The sequence below is a fragment of the Telopea speciosissima genome, chromosome 8, assembly GCF_018873765.1.
Source record: "Telopea speciosissima isolate NSW1024214 ecotype Mountain lineage chromosome 8, Tspe_v1, whole genome shotgun sequence".
NCBI lineage: Eukaryota > Viridiplantae > Streptophyta > Magnoliopsida > Proteales > Proteaceae > Telopea > Telopea speciosissima.
In genome coordinates, this window is record NC_057923.1 from 63886190 (window position 1) to 63909671 (window position 23482).

General features: G+C 38.5%; 2 protein-coding genes across 3 annotated transcripts in view; one reads left to right on the forward strand and one right to left on the reverse strand.

The window, feature by feature from the left end:
- Positions 1-4685: 4685 nt before the first annotated feature.
- Positions 4686-11680, reverse strand: LOC122671450 (E3 ubiquitin-protein ligase ZNF598). Its single transcript, XM_043868660.1, has 7 exons — positions 11469-11680; positions 10701-11003; positions 8039-8247; positions 7889-7937; positions 7722-7811; positions 6794-6856; positions 4686-6529 (listed from the first exon to the last, which is right to left on the reverse strand). The coding sequence occupies exons 1-7, from the start codon at positions 11634-11636 to the stop codon at positions 4811-4813; spliced, it is 2601 nt and encodes an 866-aa protein (XP_043724595.1). The 5' UTR covers positions 11637-11680; the 3' UTR covers positions 4686-4810.
- A 7918-nt stretch (positions 11681-19598) lies between these two features.
- The window catches only part of LOC122671747 (calmodulin-binding transcription activator 3-like), a 32835-nt gene continuing 28951 nt past the window's right edge, over positions 19599-23482 (forward strand). For both annotated transcript variants that reach the window (XM_043869148.1, XM_043869149.1), the window contains exons 1-2: positions 19599-19891; positions 20536-20655. In XM_043869148.1, the coding sequence (XP_043725083.1) occupies positions 19849-19891; positions 20536-20655 (163 nt within the window). In that variant the 5' untranslated portion in view covers positions 19599-19848. The remainder of the gene's footprint in view (positions 19892-20535; positions 20656-23482) is intronic.

Below are 23482 nucleotides of genomic sequence, written 5' to 3' on the forward strand. Positions count from 1 at the left end.
TCTGCCCTTGCCTCTATTGAGATGGACGTGTTATTCTCTATTATTATGGTTTGCCTCTAGGGTTTTTTGATCTGCGATGAAATTACATAAAGGTCTTTTCACATCGGGAATTGACAGAATAGCCCTTACAAACTACAAAGTGGTTTCTCTCACGTTGGCCCGTTCATCGTGGGTTAGAACTTAGAACTACAAAAGTCCATACTCAATACCATAATAATACTGGCCAGACGCAGCAGAACTAGAGCAGAGCTAAAGTATCAAACGCCTTGAAATTAGGGTCAACTGGTCTAACCAAATCTTCAATCCATGAAACCTTGAACTGATCTGTTCCATTACTCCAGGCCTCCTTTCTTTGCTTGGCAATCTAACATTCTAACCCTTACTTATACTTTTTCTGTCCACTTTTATGCGTGTTCTCTTCAAATTCGAAATTTATCACTTTCTTCAAGTTTTGCAATCATTGATTATGTTTGCATAAATAAGATTGCATGATTAGGCTTCATCTTCGTGGCCAAACCATGGCCCCTTCAAACCTCATCCACTTCTCCTTCCCCCCTAATCGTTTACTTCATCGTTGTGTGCAATTTTATGATGCCAGCACTTCTCATCGATCGGATCATGGTTGTTTGGAACTGGAAGAGTGCTCTACAAGACCTACATTAGGATTTTATTCCTCTTCATGTGGAATTAGTTTGACACAGAGAATTGAAAAATTCACTCTAGTTATGGGCTCGTTCTGCCCATTCAGATGACTGACGTTCAACTCTGGTAGTCGCGACAGAGAAGATTACGTTTTTTTTAACTGTCAAGATGATCTGCACCATGTGTTTCCCATAATGCCTATCCACGTATGGGTTCTCAATTGCTGCCTTATCATGCTGGTATCCGTAAATTTGTCTACGAACTGATGACAAGAACTGATGATCTGGCTGCAGCATCAATCGTAGTGCAAACTGAAGACATTCAGTTTTTATCTTCATACTTTGTTGCTTGTAATTTTAACTTTGTTCCAAGGGAGATTAACAGCGTGGCTATCTCCCTGGCTTGGAGGACTCTGTCGACGAAATGTACGATGATTTGGCCCAATTCTTCCTTAGATTCTGGAGATGTGTTCTTTTCTTTCCATGAGTTTTACGTGTTAACTATGAATAAAATGTTTTTCTACGAAAAAAAACATTATGGCAATGGTATAAGATTCGCGTTAGTATCGATTCCAAACTCACCCTCCCAAGACTCCGTATAGGTGGGACCAGCATTGGATAATGGTTCTTTTTTTTTTTTAGGAAAATTACATGATTAGCTACTTTTGGGTTTTCAATTACAAAACTGTCCACCCTATGTTTGAGTTAACAATAATAGACAAAAACAAGTTTAGCTTTACAAATCAGTGACTCCTTCCTTCCTCGACAGTTCCCTCTAAAAAAATCTCTTTTTTTTGCCTCTGTTACTTGGGGTAGCAGAGAATGGTGGTGGCTGGGACAAGGGTAGGGTTGCAGGAACGGAGGATGCTTAAGCGAGAAGGCAATGACAGGGGTAAAAATGTCTGAAAAAGTAAGTGTGGGAGGGAGAAATACTATTTTATCCAATTTTGTAAACCTTAACTTGTTTTTGTCTATTTTTGTTAACTCAAATAGAGGGTGGACAGTTTTATAAATGAAAACCCAAAAATAACTAATCATGTAATTTTCCCTTTTTGTTATTTTTTTAGGATAACATATTAGACCAGCTTTGGTACGGCCAAATTTAAAACCATTAGCCAAGGAACCGTGAATTGAGTTTTAACTTATAACTTTTTGGTCAGTACAAAGATTACATGGCCGAGAAGGCCAAGGAAGGGAAGGATTCTACCACGTCCAAGTTAGGCAGTACAAGGAGTATACACCAGGTGATGGAATTTAATTCATTCAGATCATTGTGGTCTCTGTTTATTCTCATCGGACCAAAGCCACTGGCTCTTACTACTCTTTTTTTATGTAGAAATAATCGACTAATCTGCCAAATATTAGTGATTCTATTTGGTGTTGAACTAATCGATAGTTTTCCTTTGCCACTAAAGAGTAACTAATCGCCTATGTTTTGATGTTAATTTCCAATATTTGGTAGTAGTCCATGAGTCAATGAAATGCCTAATAAGTATTCTGGTAAAAAAAATAATGTATTTTAACGAAACATGTGTCCAACTAGTGTTCACATTCTCGGTTGAGAATGCGCATTATATGTTTTGAGAATAGAAACGTACATTTTCATAATGGGAATGCATACCAAACACAGCCCAATAAGAGTCTTCAGAAAATCCCACAGAATGCATTCCACAGCCTTAATATCCCCAATTGAGAGAAAGTTTTTCTTCTCCATGGGACAAAAAATATCCCACAAATCTACCACCATTATTATTAGGGATGTAAATGAATAACCGAAATCCGTTTTCGTATTCGTGTCCATATCCATTCCAAGCTAAACGGATATGGATATGGATATGGATAGGCTATAGCTATCCGAAAAGCTATATTTATATGTAAATGGATAAAATATCCGATCTGCATCCATGTCCGTATCCGTTTAGCACTATCCAAATTCGTTCGAAAGCTAATTGGATGCGGATGCGGATATAGCACTATCCAATCCAAATCCGATCCATTTACATCGCTAATTATTACCCACCTCCTTTGCCTTGGATGAAGAAAGACCTCCCCCACTCCACCCCACCCGGCCACCTTAAGCATGGATTTTTATCCTCTCAAATGCAGTGCACTGCCCAATGCATCACACTTGAGAATCTAACTATCCACCCAACACTGCCATGTTAGCCACTGCCCATAATTTTTAGCGGTTGGATTCTCTAGTGTAATGCAGTGGGCCGCACTTGAGTGGATAAACCCCCCCCCCCCCCCCAAGCATGTTCTGAAGCTCTCTATGTCATTTTTCAGTGGGTTCTTCATGCGTACAGCTTTTCATGGTAAAATAACATAACCTTGTTTTCAATTCCAATTTCTAGGGTTGTGGCGAATTTCGAGCCAATTCAGATCCTATTTGTACTACCCCCTCCTCTCCCCTCCAAGAAGAATAGGTTGTGAAGACGTGAAATCCCATTCCATGGCAATCAAATTACACTACTTTTTGGTTTTCTGAGAAACCTGTCAAAATAACCCATAACTTATCAACCCTCACAGTTCCCAAGAACAAAATACAGGCTCCACCAGTTCTAAAAGTAAAGGTTTGATCTTATTCTCATTGCTGATTGGAATTAGAGAGCACAACCATTTGGTGTGATGCCCCCATTGAATCTGTGCCTTAACCAACATAAATTGTTACTCATTTCAGTAACCTAGAATTCTCAAAGATCCTAATGTGGGAACCTACATTACCAAAAGGATGCATGAACATACATGGGAAGAAAATTTGATGATAAAATTTAACATGTGGCCAATACAGATCAGTTTCTAAACACTGGGCACATATAATTAACACTATCATTCTTCAACATAGCACAACTAGATGTGCAAACCACCAGGTAAATCATATGGTATATGCAATTTCACCTGTTACTCTGTCTGCATAATGAATATGAATCCAACATCCACATCAAGAGCCATATGTAAGAGAGACCAACAAGATGAACCCAGGCTAGAGATCACCCTAGAATTCACAGGATCAGGTAAGCTATGCTCATCAACAAAACAGGACTTGTAAACAACACACCAAAATGGAAAGCAAAATATGTAGTAGATTCTCATCTGAAGTGCCAAGCAAAATAGTGTGGACACTAATTTTAGTAATAATATTCTAGAGATTGCAAGAATGTTCTCCATATCATCTCTTATTGACCTACAAAACCCTTATGACAATTTTTACAGAATCAATAATATGGCAAGTACTAGAGCAGAGAAGTGTTTCAGGTAAATATGTGAATATAATTAAAGATATGTACGATGACATTGTGACTAGTGTAAGATCTACGAGGTCTCATGCACAACAAATTGGAGGGGATATCGATTCACGGATTGGTTTCAGGTGTATAAAATATAAGGCAGGTTCGAATCAGGCTGGGCCATCTCCCTTGATACTTGATAGTTCACATTCAATGTACTTACATACTACTAATATGATTTTGCCTACCATTTGATATGATTTGGCGAACAAACTGGTGCCTTGTAATCATTAACCATTCCCGTAATCATTAACCATTCCCATTAAGGCGAAAATTGAGAAACAGTAATATCCAGAGGATCCATGAAGCCTAAGCAACCACCACCTTTTGGCATTCTGCACGGGAATGTTAATAGATACGGTCATTTGGCCAAGGGTAAACAATTTACACTCTCTCTCTCTCTCTCTCTCTCTCTCTCCACATATATATCATATATGACATCCACTTAATTATTCCAATAGAGCAAGTTGGCCCCAGATGTTAAACATAGATTTAATCATATGAACATTCATTTAGTCGAGATTCAGCCAGGCTATTTTAAAATATGTCTTGGCTCCACCAGTTCACAATGTTTGTAATGTGCGTAATCTCCAACAAAAACTGAAGGCATATTGTACAACGCACTTCAAAATATGAACAACTATTACAAATGGAATACCAAAACCTTAGAACCCTAATTTTCTTACCCTCTCAAGTAAAAAAACCAACCAGCATCAATATATACCTCCTCACTGTGAACTAGAACAGGAAAACCCACAGCAACGTAGGGGAAAGGCAAAAAAGAGACCCACCTATATATATTCATAAAATAAAACCCAGCTCAGTTACCAAAAGCTTGCGCTTCTCTACAAGGCTAACAGCCAATCAATTAGCTTTGCTGTCTCACTTGCCTCCCTGCCGCATAAGTCTCTGCCCTCCACCATTTCGCCAAACTCCACGAACTGGCAAATTTTCACCAGAGGAACTCTTCCCATTACCTGTCTCTTCAACTTGTTCTGAATTGGGCCCGGAATCCATAAGCTCTAACACACCTGCCGCGGAGCCATCACCAAGACGAACTCTTAGGAACTTTGATGTCTTCTTCCGTTGTTTACTTCCTCCCCCAGTTGCCAAGCTTTGGTTCAAACCACCACCACCAGGAGAATGTGAATCATTTTGATTCGTCAATTCTGCAACATCTGAACCTGCGGCAGTCAACCGTACCCGATCATCAACAAATGCCTTTGATTTTCCTCTGGAAGCACGATATCCATCTTTTGATAGTACCTCAACATCTCCTTCAGGAGGCTTATGATCTAATTGCAGTTTCTTTACAGTGTTCATGATCCTGTCCGCTAATGTTTCCTCAGTATTTGCACCTTCTGAACACTTCCCTTTACCCTTGTTCCTGACCAAATTTCCCATTGAATTACTGTTTGCAGTACCTAAGCACTTGCCTTTACCTTTGTTCCCACTTTTAATGTCTTTCGAGTGATCAGAACTGCAGTCCCATCCATTTTGTTGGGTAGAATTCCACAGATTGGCATTGTAGGTTTCAAGCAACACTTTCTGCTTCTGAGCATCAGGACAGAGTCTAGCTAGCTCAGGAACAAGATGTGACAACCCAAACTGCTGAGCATAGGCTAGATACTCAACCGCATCAATCACACCTTGACGATACTCTGCTGATAAATCTTTGAAAGCAGTGAATTTGCTCTCATCCAATTCAAGGGCTTCACGCATCCTTTCCACCAAAGATTTGTTTGCAGTATGAACATCTTTAACATCAGGCAAAGGCAGGCTATCTTTTTGTAAGTTATGCTTTTGTGTTGCAGAAACAGGAGGAAAATTAGACATGGAAGAGTCCAAGGATCCCGCCACTACTGGATTAGGAGCCGATGCAGAAAGGCTGACCCTACCACCAGCACCACCACCTGAATTCCATGATGAACTTGCAGAGCTAGCTGATGCAAGTCCGTGAACTGTTGCTGGCCTACCCTGACCAAAACTTGCATAACTAGATGGTGCAGGACCATTTGTTGTGACTAACTTACTCTGTGAAGAGATGGTGGGACTAGGTGATACAAGTCCATAACTAGTTGGAGGCCTAAACTGAGTAGAAGTACTAGTTGCTGATCTTGCTGCCGGCCAAGCCTGAGCTGAATTGAGAACATTTACAGTGCCACTGTTGCGGTGACGAAGCCGAGCAGCCATCGTGTTCTTAGCCGTTCCTTCAGGTGCATGCTTAGGCTTCTGTTGACTGCTAACTTGTGCCAGAGGAAGGGGAGGAAAAAAGGATTCTTGTAAAGGTGCATTTATAGAATTATGTCCCAGTGCCTGACGGTATCTTGAAGAAGTCTCAGAAGGTGTCATAGTTTCAGGAGGAAAAGAGGATTCAAAGGGGTCTGGGGATGTTTCAAGTTCAGTACTCTTTGCACGATCAGAAACTTGTGTGTAGGAGGAAGAAGGGTCATGGGTCGTGTTCTCCATATTGGCCGTCTCAAGACTCGCTTGAATAGCTAATGAAAGTTGACCATCAGAGGACTCTGAACGGAACCCACGACCCCTTCCACGTCGATGATCTTGTTCATTACTCCTTCGATATCGAAAGCTAGTTGGAATCTATGAAGAAAGAGGAAAGGGGATCAGTTCAGTGATTTTTTTTTTTTTTTTTTTTTTGGGGGGGGGGGGGGTGGAGGGGAAGAGCAATAACAAGCAAAATCCACGGTAGGAAACTCTAAAAGCAGAATTTGCTTCAAGGTGTACAATGCAGTTTCAGTACCCATTCCTTGCATTATTTTTGGTAAAAGAATACCATCAATTGGAATGTTAGAGAGGGGAATATATCACCTTAACATACACAGGAAGTCGAAATCTGACACATACCTGAAGGGCAGCATTCCGCTTGGAACGAGACATTTGCCCGCCGTGCTCTATAGCATTATGCCTCTAAAACAAATCAACAAAAAAGAAAAAGAATAAGAACCGTACTCTGCAACAACTGTTGAACCAACTCACAAAATTTCAGACAACAAAATTTCAGAATGATTTGTAGATTTGTACACCACAAAAAAAAGGGGGGGCAGATATATTATGATCCATGGAAGGATGAAATTTCCATCCACCTATGTATGAATGATGATATGAATGATGACAAGTGTATTCAGAGAATCAGACAACCTGTTCAACCAATTGGTTTCAGCAAGGATTAAATAGAAGTTTAGAAAAGCATACATAGTAGTCAAGCTCCCAATTATTGTCTGCCATATATTGCATTTAGGCATCAGAAGGATCAAAATTCCATCCTCCAGTCAGTCATGCTACCATCTATGTTGGATCCATCTAACCATTAACCATTAAGATAAAAGGGATCTGCCAAACTAGGTACAAATTTATACTCGGAAGCAGGCAACTCAATAATTCAGATCATTTACTACATGCATCCAGAAAATAAATCTTAGCAACAAAAGTATGCAATTAGATTATGTAATAGAAATTAAGTACTGCACAGTATAATGAGACTCTTAATACGAAGTTGTAAGCCAATGGACAGCTATACTGTAACTCAAAAGTTTACATTGCATTCAGATGCAAATAATGTGGACATGTCCAATCATAGTGGTAAATAATAATAATAACAATAAATAAATAAAAAGTGTGACCAAGTGGGAGGATCCAAATCATAATCCGCACCCATACCAATACCAATGATTTGTGTAAAACCAAAAGGTGCAGATATTGTAGGCTACCACAACTTAAAAAAAAATAATCAACAAGAAATTATAAAACATATTCAGGCTCACTAAGACATTACCTTCAATTCCGATTCTGTTGGGAAAACAATGAATTTTTTGACAAGGCAGGCCTCATCCTCGCATAGGAAATGCTCACGACGGAAATGAATCTTTAAGAGAAGCATTTAACATCAGACACTATTAATAAGCAAAGAAATCATCTGAGAAGAAAACAGGAAATATCTACCTCCAAGTCATCATAGTCTTTATAGTATTCAAACTGTCCTGGGTGTTGTCTGAAATTTTTAATCAAATATTTTGATGTCAGCTTCAGTTCCTTTGAAGTGCAAAGCCAAACAAATTTGTCTTCAATAAAAAAATGAAGAGAAAAATCTACCTTTGGCATATGTGGCAGGTAAAATGTTCAGTAGACATATGTGAATACAGCTCATTATCCCCATAGAATGGACGTTTGCAGAACTCACACATGGGATGACCCATAAAGCCACCTCTTTCACTTTCACTTCCATCCACTTCAGAATTTCCTGTGTTTATATGTTGATTCAACTGTGATCTAGTATAGAGCTTTTGTTCACAAATAAATATCTGATTCAAAAACCCAAGGAAGTCAGTTATAATACTGCCTCAAAATGTGTAAGTGTAAACATAGCTACCATAATCGAAGACGTATAATAGCATATCAACAAATTAATAACCCCCAAGAGCCCACTTACATTCCTAGGGCTGGCAAGTGAAACCCATCTACCTACCTTACTGCCTCTCATTTGGAGGGTAAGAGAGTACGGATTTATACCAATTAGTGTAGGCAGGTAAGGTAACGGTAAGAAGTTTTTTCACCCTCCTTATCCATTTACATGCCCATATTGGTAATAAACATACACACACGAGATCTTTTTATTATTTATTATTTTTGTCTACTAAACTTAATGTTGGAATTTGTTAGTAAGAATAGGTAAATATTGATTTCTATAATAGGTGATTATTTCTATGGAGTTTTTGGATGGTGTATTTGGTCATTTTTGTGGTTACTTATTAAGTTTTGTTTACCAAAAAAAAAGGTTACTTAATAAGTTAGTTTTTATTAATAAATATCGTATTACTCTAAATTGATAAACAATTATGCTTTGAGATGGAAAATTAGCTGAAATTTGAGTTTAACATTGCCTCATCCACCAGGTAACGGCATTTCTTACCTACACCTATAGGGAAAGGGTAAAAGAGTTTCTTAACCGTACCCTGCAGGGGAAGGGTAAGAGTTCTGTACCGCCTAGAAGGGTACGGGTAAGTCCTAGTGTCCTACACCCACAAGCATCCTGCTCATTTACAGCCCTACAAAGTCCTCCTCAAGGGAGAATTCTCATTACACCCATTTCTTAGACCAGCATAGAAGAGAAAGAAAGAAAATCTAGTAAACCTCGTTGCATTCATCAAATCCACACTGCCACGCCACACCAAACACGGAGTGTGTAATGGTTTCATCAATAGGGTCCCCACGTGGTCAAAGAGGAGAGAGTATCAGTGCAGGGCCCACATGATCAAAATGTGAAAGGGCGTGGGGAAATGAGGCAGCCGGCCAATCCTAGATTCCAGTTAAGGAATTAAAGATCAGATCGGCTGCTTCACAGGTCCAAATCCGTATTACTTTCTTGATAAAACAGGGTTAAAAAAGCTTGCTGATTTGCTAGTTTTAGTAGCACGCATTGGAGAAAGAAAGAGGAGATAGGCGCTGTTATGGGATTGTGAACAGTACATATTAATAGCAACTGAAGAAAAAGAAAGGAGAGAGAAAAGATTTTAGCTAAACAATTCAACTCCAAATTCTGTATTCTACTTTATTAACCATTATCATTTGGGGGGGAGGTTAATTATTTATCAGAAAACAAAAGAAAGTCTCATAAATATAACTCTCAAGTAGCTAGACTAACTTAACTAACAAAGACCATAAAATACTTAACTAATAGAATTGTTGAAGCCTAAGTCTCCTAGTTAACTTGGGTCCCACACAACTAACCAAAATAGGACTCTTTAATGACTAAACTAAAGCCAATTACATTACCTAATTGACACCACTACTAATTAAATATCTATTTTCGTACACCATTTTAGACTCCCACTTTGGAGCCTTATAATTCGGTACATGACAAATAAAACCCAAAGAATTAAAAGGCCATATCCATAGATATTAATATAGGACCAATATTGGGACCAGACACCACTACAAATTAAATATCTATTTGCGTACACCATTTTAGACTCCCACTTTGGAGCCTTATAATTCGGTACATGACAAATAAAACCCAAAGAATTAAAAGGCCATATCCATAGATATTAATATAGGACCAATATTGGGACCAGATCTGAACTAAGCATCCCCACACCGCCTGCATGGGGATCTATTCCCATAACAAATAACAAAAAAAAAATTTATTCTTCCTGTCTCCAAATAAGATTCTTAATAACTCCACAACAGAGTACTCCAATATACAAGCAATAAATATGAAAGATAAAATAAGCAGATTGATGGAACTTTCTTTTATTGAAGTACATAAGTAGTTGAATTAACCTGAGGTGTTCCCAATCCTTAAATGTTTGAAGACCATATCCTTAGAATATGCTCTAAATCCATATCTTCCAGAAAATGTATAACACAATTTCATGTGCAACCATTGTGTTGCATATTTAATTATTAAAAAAAATAAGCAGTACCCAATGTTATTTATTCTAGGGCTTCTGCAGGTGGGATAAAGAAAAAGGCGACGATAAGGAATTTTACATGCCAACTGCCCATAGATATAGTATGGTCCGCACATATATCAAGTTACACCTTTAATTTGGAAACTGTATTCTTTTCAACAGATCTTTTAACATTATTGAATTTTGGCATACAAGCCAATCCATCACACAGAAACTTTACCACCAGAAACCCATAATGTTTTCCCTTACATGCGGTGTACAATGTAACAGGTTACAAAATAGAATGATCAAGAAGGAGCAACAAAAAAACATTAACTGTTGATATTCAAGTAAACAGACCTCACCTTCCTTCCTTCCAAACATAGACTACACATAAATAATCTGTGCCGGTGATATAAATGGCTCTTCAACTGCTCAATGTTTCTAAATTTTCCCTTTCTCGTGGAGCTGTCATTCCCTTCATCCCCCATCCTGTCACACACACTGCAAGAGAGCCTACACATTGCTCTGATCATTTTGTAATGATCTGAATCATCAAAAAAAGCCTGTGTGTCCTCATGGTAATAGTATGCCCCAACTTGACCCTCGGACGAATCAGATGGAAAGACCGAGAAGTCAGTTATCATCCTCGTATAATCTCCTAAAGCCTGAGAAACCAAAATAAGCAAACACATTAAGGGGGAAAAGGACTGGCAACAATAGCAGCAGTGTAGCAGTAATAATGGGAAATAGGTAACAACAAAAGGAAGAGGTAAAGAAGGGCAGAAGAAAATCTTAAGAGCATCAGTTAATGAAAAATACAAAGAATAAGATAACAAAAAATGGCCGAAACCCCACTTGGTTCAAAACAATCTCCAAAACGGCAATCGATCCTTTAACAAAATTCAGTATGAAAAATCTACAATTCACAATTGCTTCGAACAAACGAGAAACCAAAAATCAGATAAGATGTTGGGGGCGTAGAGATCCAAATTCACACTTTCTTCTTTTTTGAGGATTAAGAAATAGAGAGAGTTCAAGTCCATAAAGAGTAACGAATAGGTAAAGCAGTGCAGAACGGAGGAATCAAACAATGGCATTATTGAAAATCTATAAGATCAAAAAAGCCAAACCTTCGTGACGAAAACAATTTTGCATTCGGTCTTGCAGATGCAACAACGCCGATCGTCGCAGATGAATCGAAGACGAGCGACGCAGGTCGAGCAGACCTCGCGATGACCACATGGTCCGTAAGCGACCCATTCAAGAGGTTCGGCGCAGACTGCACAACTATCATCCATATCTTCTCTTGGAATCGAATGAGAAGCAAGACGAAACGAAATTCAACAACGAAAGAGGATCTAGGGTTTCGGAACTCTAGGGTTACTTGGGGCTCAAGATTTGCAGGAGAGGATTCAAAAGATGTAATCTAATAAATCCCTTAACAACGGACGATCAGGTGAGGGCCGAGCGTTTTAATGCCGCAGGAATGAGTCAGACTTGCACTACGAGTCTACGACTTAAGAGTCTGGAATAGCGATCCGACAGGTTGGATTGGGTTTGGGTTTCGATTTAGGTTCGGTTTTGTGTTGGATAACCACTGTGCCAAGGCTTTAAAACCCGGAATTGGGTCCAGATCGGTACCGTCCAATTCCGATCCAATCTCGTGAAGAATCGGCAAAAACCAGCCTCAATATGCTCAAATCCTAATTTTTGAAGTAAACTGGCCATACTCGCAATTTTTTAAACCCTGCACAGGCTAATAATTTAAACCCTACACGGGCAGGTTAAAGGCTAGGCACACCGCCCACTATGTCTATATCTCTTTTCTCCATCTTGTACGATGCCCCATGTTGTACCCTCATGACTGCCGCCCACTAATTTGCATGCAAGGCTAGGCACACTGCCCACTATGCCTATATCTCTGTTCCCCATCTTGTATGATGCCCAATCTTGTACCCTCATTAGTGCCACCCACTAATTTGCCGCATGCAGCCATGCAGGTAGTGTGCCTATCCCTCTCCTCATATTTATTAAGACTGATGTTGGCCCAATGGGTTGTGGATGGTTCGCCCTAAGACTAGATTAGGTTTGGTTTGTGATTATCAATTTTGTGTTGAAAATTGAAAAGGGATTTTTCTACAAGGGATCGCTACTATGTCAAAGTGTAATTATTTACGAATGAGGATGTGAGTGATTGAATCATCCAGTAAAGAAAACGTTTAATGAAAAGAGACTGTGAGATCTACGAGTGAAATATTAGAAGACGTGTGTTGTTAGAGGGCGCACGTAAGAATATGCACCAGGATCATGGGCTTCTTTTTCCAATGTTTTTCTTTTGGGAAAATATCATCCCCCTCCCCTCTAAGTTTGCCTAATATCAATCTAGTATCCAAGTTTTGAAAAATATCTCCCCCTCCCCTATTTTATAAAATAATTATCAATCACACCTTAAGTATGTAACGCTTTTAAAAAAATCATATGTAAAGACAAAATTACTTTTTTTAATATCTATTGAAACCATGTCTTTCTCCCTTACTTAGGAAAAGATTATATTACCCTTTTATGAGTTAAAAGGCAAAAGCCTTTCTTCTTCCCTTGCAACAGTCAAATCGAGAGATAGAAGAACGAAGAGAAAGAAGACGAGCTTCCTCTGCCATTGACGATCTGCAACCTTCGGAGAAACTGATTTTGAGGTGTTTTTCGAATCCATCGAGCCCGATTGGTGAAGGCGAGGGTGGGGTTTCAGTAGTACCCATTAGAATGGCCATCACATCGATTGTCAATGTAAACTCAGAAGCTGAAGTTGTAGTTGCAGATGTGAAGGAGAGAGACTAAGCTGAAGTTGCAGTTGCAGATGTGAAGGAGAGAGACTAAGAGATGGTTTAGAGCTTGGTGCCTAATTATACAAAAGTGAATAATTACAGACCTGCAAGTGCAAAAATCTCTTAATATTTTGTGTTTTTTGTACGAGTGTGTTAACTCTGTGTGTGTGAGAGAGAGAGAGACAGAGAGACAGAGAGAGAGGAAGAAGAAGAAGAAATGGGGAGAGAGTTATCAGAGCGCTGCGTGGACAGTTTGGTGATAGAGATGGTTTCAGCCTACTGCAGTAGTTCTGAAATATGTCTTTCACTGTCCGGTTTCATGAGGGTAGCTTCGTTCTCTGCGGATCTAGAATTTGATTATTTAGCGGCAAAAGTATTTTGATGTAATAATTACCCTTAAATTAGATGATTTTTCTGACTTGTTAGGATTTGATGAACTTGAACATTTCACCTAGTTTATGGTTTCTTTGGTTGTGGAGGAAAATGCGATTGACTTAGGTACATAAAAGTGATCAGAAAATGGTGGCACTAAAGGAAACTCTGAACCTAATTACAGAAATTAGGGTTTTAAAGCCTGGGCTTAATCAGGGCAGAATGAATTGGTTGATTTAGGTTAGGGACTAAAGCTAGACGGAAAGGTCTACTAACAGAATATGTGACCGTAACAAACAGAAACAGTGGAATCTAGTTGTTCAGTTTAGATCAGAGTTGAGATTGAGACAGAATTGGGAACAAGGCAGAACTAGGACTCGGCTGGAAAAAACTGATATATTGCAAACTAGGGCCTGAATGAAGTAAAACTCTGGTCGACTTGGGAAGAAACGCGAGAAGCAGAGGAAGAAGAAGAAACCCGAGAAGCAGTTAGAGGCAAGAAGGTGGAGACCAGTTCGTCATTGTTCTTCTTCGTTTTTTTGTTTCTTCCAGTTTTGGTGTTGCAGGTATGAAAAAGGAAGGGGTTTGGCTTTTGGGGAAAAACGATTAAAAATGGGTTTTGATTTTGCGGGAAAAACGATAAAAAAAGGGTGTTTGTTTTTGGGGGGAAATCGTTGCAAAAAATAAATTTTGGGATTGAAAGGGTAAAAATGGAATTAAAATAAATTAAGGGTAATATGGAGTTTTAGGTAAATTAGATTTGTCCACATCATCAATTGATGATAATTTTTAACGGTTAAAGTACAGTTGATAGTAATTTTATAAAGTAAGGGAGGAAAAAGATATTTTTTAAAAATTTGGGTACTAGATTGATATTAGACAAACTTAGAAAGGAGGGGATGATATTTTCCCTTTTATTTTTTTTCTTATGGTTAAAAATGGTTTCTTCCATACAACGGCTGTGGGAAATGGAGCCCTACATGTTGGGTTTTGTCTATGTCATGCACCGTTGGAAAGATAGTAGAAATGCTTGGGAACCCAAAGGATTTCACAATGCTTGATCACTATGCACATCTTTTCACATCCCACTCTCCAATCGGAAATGTGATTTTCAACTTTTTCATTTGTGGGAACTGCATTCGAAAGTGAAATGTTATCCCCTCTAATTCACTATTCACTTCAATTCCTTCAATGCCTCACATGGGGTGGAAATGACTACCTTTACTCTCTGTTCGAAAATACTGCCCAAGGTAGGATCCACTCCCGCTATTAGAGAAATTAAAGGAATTGGAGGTGCCCACGAATTGAAGGTGATAATTATTCTTTTAAAGTCGTAATGATTCGATTCAATATTTCAATTTTGATTCCCGTTCCTTGGATTAGACACTTGTTAAATTAGTATCTATTAAAATATTTCATATAGTTCTACCAAAAAAATATATATTTCTTATAGAAATACGTAAGCCTTCTATCGGGAAAAAAAAACTCAAATATGATATTCCACACTCGAATTAGACTAATGCATAAGACAAATGACATATAAAATCCTAGACTAATGCATAAGACAAATGACATAAAAGGATTTTATAAGCGCAATAAATAACATTGATACACATTCCATTCTTAAAACTTATTAGTAGAAATTTAGTGATGGTTTTGTCATTTAATAATTGTGTCTAAATGTTCATTTTCACCTTGTAATTTGACTAAATAAAATTATATCAAAATACATTATAATTATACATATATTTCATAACAATGAAAAAAATGTGATATTATAACCTTAGTTAGTAAATACGCATACCCGAATTTTTAAACGTATAATACTCCCGTCCCTGTATTTTCTCATATTTTTATAAAAAAAACATGTTTTTTAATCGACCGAGTATTATACTCATATAATACACGTATTATATGTATTATACATTTTTTTTTTTTTTAAAAATACCCAAAAGATTATAATTTAGGGAAACGATTTCACTTTCCCTTTCGTCCCTTTCGATTTGCGTTGAACATCCAACCGTAGCAGGCAATAGTAGCCGCCCTCCATCTCCAATCATCCTCCCCATCTCCGTTCAACAAAGCGGCACTTAAGTCTTGTACTCTCCTCTTGTTTCTCTGGTCTTTGAACTTTGATGGTGGTAGTGAAACAAATGAATCTGGTGTGATATTGGCGAGAACGGCTCAATCTCTATTCTATTTTATTCTTGTTTTTCTGTCTCTTGTAGCTAATGTGTACAGTGGAGATCCATATCTGGAACTCTCCCTCTTGTCTTGTGTTGGTTAATTAGTGGGAAGTGGGAACTCATCCCCCTTCACAATAACACATCTGGTTAAAAATATATGGTTATCTCATTGTAGATAATAAGAAATGTAATGTTGGAAGAATGATTTAATGATAAGGTAATCAACTTGCTCATTTCATTTTCAGACAATCTACATTCATTTCTTGTAGATTATTGATATTTTGGTATGTTAAATGATAATCTTATAAATGTTATATAGCATATTATATTATTGTGTTTATTTTAGTTCATAAAATCATGATATTATTTTGTTTATTAGGCGATGAATGCAGGTTATATAATGAATATATGTCCCTTTTTTTAAAAGTATTATTGCCGTCTATGCCGTATTATACCCATATTAAACGCGTACCGTATTATTACTGTATGCGTTTTATGAAGCCAGATTTTTGAAAAGTATTATTACCATCTAGTCCGTTTAATTGCCGTACGTATCTGTTCCCGTTCAATTGCCGTTCGCGAACTTACTAACTAAGATTATAACAAAGCAAGGGCTAATCATCTCAATCCATAGAACTAGGGGTGTAAGTTTGGCCTTATCGGCCCGAGCCCGCCCTGAGCCCGAATAGGGTTTGAGCTGGATTTTTCAACCCTCGAGTGTAGGTTAGGGTAGAAATTTTCAGGCCCTAGGTCAGGGTTGAGTTGGGTCAAGGTTGAGGCTTCGGGCTAAGCCTAGCTCGACTCGGCCCTGTGTTAGTTTATGCTTTACAATTTATTGTTTATATTTTTTAATTTTTATTTGGTATTTAATTATCTATTGGTTTACCCATAAAAAGGTAAATTAACTATTGAACAAAAATATTTACAATTTTAAGATTATGCTAAGTTTTTTAACCCAAACAAAAGTGTAATAATCAATTGAGTATGAAACAAACCAATATCCAATCACGGGTATTTTTTAATGCATAGGACGATGTAAATGACAAAAAAGGAGGGCAATGCAGAGCCAACCAGGCCCTAGCAAAACCAATGTCAATCAGGGGCAACTCTTTACCAAAAAAAAAAATCAGGGCCAACTTGGCCCAATCAAGGTCAAGCTGGGCTGGGTTGAGATATCTCTGCCCGACCTAGGGCTGGGCTTGGGTTGAGCTAAAAGGACTCAGGGTTGGGCTAGGGTTTTAAGAAACCCGACCCAACTCGGCCCTGTTTTACCCCTACATAAAATTGATAGAAGACACACTTAAGAGGCCAAGGATGAGAACCCTTTCTTCATAATTACACAAAAAGAACATTATAATTGTAGAACTTATCAAAAGAAGGGGGGGGGGGGGAAGTGTTGCTACAATACTGATAAAATCAAAGGCGAATTAGTATTAAAAGCAATCAAATTTACTTATTGGATTAGTAGAACTCCTTTTAGTTGCCCTCACAGGCATATCATCCAACTTGTACCATAAATAAATGCAAGGGGAACCTTTCTCGCACTCCAATTATAATTGCAACAGTGCCACTCAATTAGCATCCAATCTTAATGGAAATGTCGTTCACATAATTATCTAATCATATATTAAATTGCAGGTTAAATTGAATTATCGTTGTATAATTCTAATAAATTGCAAATTATATGAAAAAAAAAGTTATTACATTTGTATTTATTTAATTAGATATACACTAAAACGGGCGTACCTAGTGCACAAGGCTCCTGCCACTGCAAGGTCTGGGGAGGGTCATTATGTACGCAGCCTTATCCCTACTTCGTTGAGAGGTTGTTAACTTATATTCCGGCTCTAATCCTTCCTAGTAGCATTAGTTCAAACAAAATTTCCATTATCATACAATGTATAGTTGGCACTAGAAATATTAAGAAACTAATATATGATCAATTTAATTCCAATACTAGACATTCTGGACCAGCAGTCCATGCCATTAACATTTTCACCCACAGAAATCAACCACAGAATAATAGTTATTGAAGATGACTACAAAAACCAATAAAAGAGGGAACTAGATTATTAGAGCAAAACAAATATATAGATTTCCCTTTTCTCTCTTGGCCTTTGCAACACCCTAACTTGACTAATAAGGGGAACCTGAAGAGGTATTGACAGAAACTCAACCACAGCAGCAGGTGCAACCATGATAAACCCTCTTCTTATCTCTGAGTGCAACAGTTCCTCACTGGAGCTGGATACTAATGGCAGATAACATGAGAGAATTGGGACAGAAATGGAGGGTGCAGAACAGGAGGGATGGCTCCATCAAGGACCTCTTTTATGGCAACTATAATTCCATCCATGAAATGGATCACTGGTGAAGTCATTGGCTCATGGTAGGTATTGAACATGAGGGACAACTCGAATTCCATGGATGCTATCTTCTCTAATCAGGTGCTTCCGGTTTCTCATGTGCTAGCTGCGCTGCTTATCATCAGATTCGTTTCCTCTTTTTCCATCATCTGCTATTTTCTTAGTTTTGTTCTGCTGTCGAATCTCATATGAGGAGCAGAGTTATTTATTCAGGAATCATATATTTGCTGATAAGAGCTTCTGAGGAATTTGGAAAAGCTAAGGAATACGAGGCAGACTTAAAATGACTTTGGGAGAAGTGACGAGAAAAGACATGCATGGCATATGATTAATAAATATGGCCCTGAATAAAGCTGAATGATACATGAATTAATGTGTCTGACCCCCTTTAGTTTGGATAACACCTAGTTGAGTTGCTGGTCAGTTTAATCAGATTAATTGATAACTAGATACCAATAGAGCTGATTCGAGAGCAAGGATCGTTTAGTTGGGATAAGGCTTGGATGTTGTTGTTGTAACCAGATACCAATATGAAGCAGGTAGTTTCATATCCATCGGATATCTAACAGAATATCAGAAATCTGATTAAATGATCAGGTTGAATATGGATACAAGCACATTCACTTCATATACAAAGTTCCAAACCACTTGCATCCCTAGGTGGTGAGGTGGTGGTGAGACCATTAGGAGGGTTGTATTTTATTTTTAATATGAAATTATTATTTTGCCCATCAAAATAGCATGTGCCCATTAAAGAGCAAAAGTGAAATAAAATGAAATAGAAAATCTGAAACAACTCATCAGCTATTTCAGAATTTCTATTCCACTTGATTTCTATTTCACTGAAATAAGGTGCAAGAATCAAACCAAGCAATTTCCAAATAGAAATTACTCATTGAAATTGAAATAGAAATTATATCAAATCACGCTTAAAACGTTGCTCTCTCCTTTCATACGAAGTGATCTCATTGTTCTCTAACGTACGATGCTGTTTTATAGCACCTTATCGGGGATTTGGCTCCTTTCCAAGGAGCTCAGCCAGCGTCCAGGGCACACCTAGGGATATGTGTGGCACAGGCACAGCCCAACAGTTGGATACCTCCTAGGCGTACTGGGCTCCCTGGAGAGAAGTTCAATCCCCTTATTGGTGTGCTCCCCTATGGGGTTTTCTAAAAGGGAACCCTCATATCCTTTTACCGAAAACCAGTCCATAGCGGATTTTTCTCTTTTCCATCATCCGACGTGGATCTGATATTCTGATATTTTTATTGGGAATTGAAAACAGAAAGACGATACAGGTTACGGTATGAACAAGATTCAGAGAGCTTGACTTTAGACTTACCTGTCCTTTTCTCTCTTCTCCAAAATATTTTAATGGCTTTAGCAAAGTTTCATGTAACGGGGATCTTATCTTTCTCTCTCTGACTCTGTCCATCTTACGTTTAATGCTTTTCCTTTTCGCTTCATTATCCATCTTGAGGGGGCCACGCATTAAAAAGTGACTGTTCTTAGGGTATTCTCGAATCTTTGATCATCGTTTTCACTGTCTCCTCCCTTTGTCTCTATGCCTTTTTGTTCAAAGATGGATCTTTTTTGTTTTTGTATTTCTTCCTCTGCTTCGGTTCTTGATCGAGTAGATTGAATTGATTTCAGCTCTTTCGTTTGATTATACTACGCAAAGCAAATAAGTTTCCCCACACCTGCATTCTCAGTCCGAGGTTTTGCTGATGAAAAGAGAATCTTTTGTTGAAGTATTTCTTGCGGATGGCTGAGGGCAGCAGAAGATACGTTTCGAACCAACCGTTAGGTCAGCCTTTGTTTTTCTTTAATTTATTCTATTTATTATTATGGTTACGCGTTGCTTTTATAATTCGAACTCTCGAAAGTGTTTTTTTAATTTTTTTTGGGGGTTGGAGAAGAGGTTTGTCGTTGGGTGTATGGGGCTTGCGATGCTTTCGGGTGATTTCCTTTGGGGTATACTGTACCAGTTATTTAGGTTTGTCTGGAAAATGAAGCAATTGAATCTTGATAGTGTCTTACTCTTTGAGCTAAGAATTTAGTGTTTTCTTTATCTTTTTTCCACTATATCTGAATTCTTGAGGTCGCTCGTGGGGCCACTTTCTGGCAGTATATATTCGACTTATTGTGAGAGGGTCAGTTCAGTGTAAATGACATTTCTCCATCACTTTCTTCTTAATTGAGGAATAACTCCCTCCCAGGCTTAGTATATATTTGGGCACTTATCTACTTATTGACCTTCATGGATTTTAGTCTTTTCAAGGACTGGGATTCTGAATGTAACATCGTGAAAATTTGAGTATGAAATTTCTTCTTGAAGAATATAGATAAACACGAGAATACGTTTCTTGGCACCTTTGATGTTGTTATAATCTTTTCTGATCAATGGGTGAACTTTTCTTATTATCGATGTTTGCTCTGTGTGTTTGACAGACATTTCACAGATACTATTGGAAGCACAACATCGTTGGCTTCGTCCAAGTGAAGTTTGTGAAATCCTTAGCAACTATCAAAAGTTTCAGTTGACACCAGATCCACCTTACAAGCCTCCAGGTGTGTCATTAGCTTCTTTTCCAAACTGTTTTTTTGGGGGTGAATAAGATATATTAAGACCCAAAAGGGAAAGAAGAACTACATCAAGAACCAAGGAAACAATGTGGCAAGGAAAAGAAGGCTTAACAAAGCCTAGGCGCCTAGCCAAAAAATAAATAAATAAATACAGGCCTCACAAGGCAAAACCACATCTCAACAACAACAACGAAAAGGAACAAGAAGCCAAGAGGAAGGAGGGCTAGGGGTTGGTGGGGGGAATGAACTGTATGGTCACGTCGCAAGAAGATGCTATAAATCTATTCCTTGCACTATTTCTGCAGGGGGAAAGGATAGAGAGAGAGCCTTTTGTCCGACTTCAGAACTAACGGAATTCCAGATCTGCTGATAAATACCAGAAGAATTAGACCCTCTTCTCTTATTCCTCTCCCACCAATTATGATATATTACAACACAAAAAGCAAGCACCAATTGAATCACAAACAGAGTTCCCTTTAAATTGGGAAAGAATCCACGTTTCCCCAAGGCCCCGTATCAACCTTTTCAAAATAAAGGGCTGCTGTCTTGGGCAAGGTTGACTTGGCTCAACTATAGGAGAAGGCCAACACTTGGCAATAATACCCTCCCATAGAGACTTAGAAAGGGCAACTAAAGAAGAGATGATTGATGTCTTCCTGGGCATTCCAACAAAGACAAAAATTGGAAATAACAATTGACCTCTGCTAGAGGAAAGCCTGGTAGGAAAGTTGGAATGAATGACCTTCCAAACAATGAAACTATGCCTAGGGATGGGACCTTTAGCCCAATCCAATCTATACCAGATAACAGGGGGCTTGAGAGACCTCACCAAATTCCAAACAGAAGCTAATGAGAACTTACCAGAGGAATAAGCAGTCCTCTGAACGAGGTTATCACTGCCTCTAGGCCTCCGAGAGACATGTTGGAGATCAGCCCATACATTGACAAGGGCAGGAGAAATGGATGGCCCCGGAAATCACATCCCGTTCCTAAGGATTGAAGACACACGAGATTGGCGATCAGATCCAACATCATAATGGATCCAGTCACTAAAGCAAGATAAAAGGACACCTTTAGGGTGCCAATGATCTAACCAGTGAAAGGTGTCCTCACCGTCATCAATATCGGTTCTAATAAAATCTGAAACTAGATACATCAGATGAGGATCTTTCTCCAGAGCCAAGAGGAATCAAAACTCAAAAGTACACTCTACAGTCCAAAGAGAATCCTTTTTGAGCTGCTTAGGGTTAATCCAGTTCTCCTAAATGGAATCCTCTTTAGAAGCAGCCCTTCAAATGAGCTTGATCAAAGTAGCTTGATTGACTTTCGTAATTCTTTTAATGCCTAACAGTCCCTCCTCTTTAAGGAGACAGACAGACTACCAACTGCAAGTGTGCAAGAATTTGTTGCTTTCCAAAGGAAGGAGCACATCAAGGATTCAATATTTGAGATAATGCTGCTTGGAGTCCCAAAAACTCCAGCCCAATAAAGATAGGAAGCCTGCTTAACTGGTATAATGAGCTCCAATCTACTTGCATAAGATAGAAACCTGCGGTTCCAGAGTGACACTTATTGGCATATTTTTTTGGGCAAATCGGTACTGCTGGAACTGAAGCTTCTACTTTGCCACAATTGATATATTGCGATTGCTGTTTGAAGGAAACACATATTCTAATTGAAAGTGTAACTGATGTTTTTTGTGGGGTCTGACAAAGTTTTCTGGGCAAGGAAGTTTACCTGATTTAAATAAAGCTTTTATTGGATGTAAATGTGAATCTTCCTTGACGATCAGACCTCCTATTGATTGTATGCCAAATTTCTGAATTCGATATTCACAATACTCCATCTAACTCGGTAAAATAGTTGATGAGGTTCAGAGGTTAACATTCTTATGTCCAATTGCTAACTCTAGCAGCGCCTTACAATAGGCCATGCTGGATATTAGCAGTTTAAACTCTTAAAAGACACCAAAGAAAGCAGCAAATCCTAGATGAAAACCAGTTGTCTTTCCGTTCTTTAACCCTAGATTAACATAATTACCCTTAACATTAAAAGGCTCAATTGCTTCCCTATTTCGAGAGTTCTTACAAATATGTGTCAACAATGTTACAGTGAAGACCTGCTTTTAAATTAAATGCACATCTATCACCTCTGATGTTGTCATCTCTTCAATTCTAGCCTTTTGCCTTCAACTTTTTTCGCTCTTCTTTCTATAGAGGTCCACTAAATGATAGACTTAGAAGATGTTTGAAATACTCACTCAAATGTCTAAAGGGAGGGAAAGAGGCTCAAAGCTGTCATGAACATAAACCTTCCAAAACGTAGACATTATTCTGAGCCTAAGTAAACTTTCAAGTTTCAACCTCCTAAACTGCGCTGGTGAACTGGTGGTCTCTTGATGGAGATTATTGGGGAATAAAAGGTTGGTTAGAGGTTGAAGTAGGCTGTTGATCCACTTTCAAAGGGGCCTGTGAAACCACGCTGGACATGGCAATAACCATCTTTCGTTGGATAAACTTGTGTATGGGGTACAAGCCTAGCCTTCCTTTCCATGTCCAAAGATAGCAAGCGTGAGGCTAGTTGTAACTGTTGCAAGACCATAAAACCCAAAATCCAATAAAGCCCCAGATCTATTTGCTATTGCTTTTCCACCCCCGGGGGTCAGGGGGAGAACTTTGACTAAACACAACTTCTAGCCTTCCAAACCTTCAAAACTGTTTTAATCCCATAAACTACTTCCTAAGTCCTCTATAACATTAACTTTGACGGTTTGACCCTGAATGATACCTTGTGTGGGGCCCACTGTTGTAGA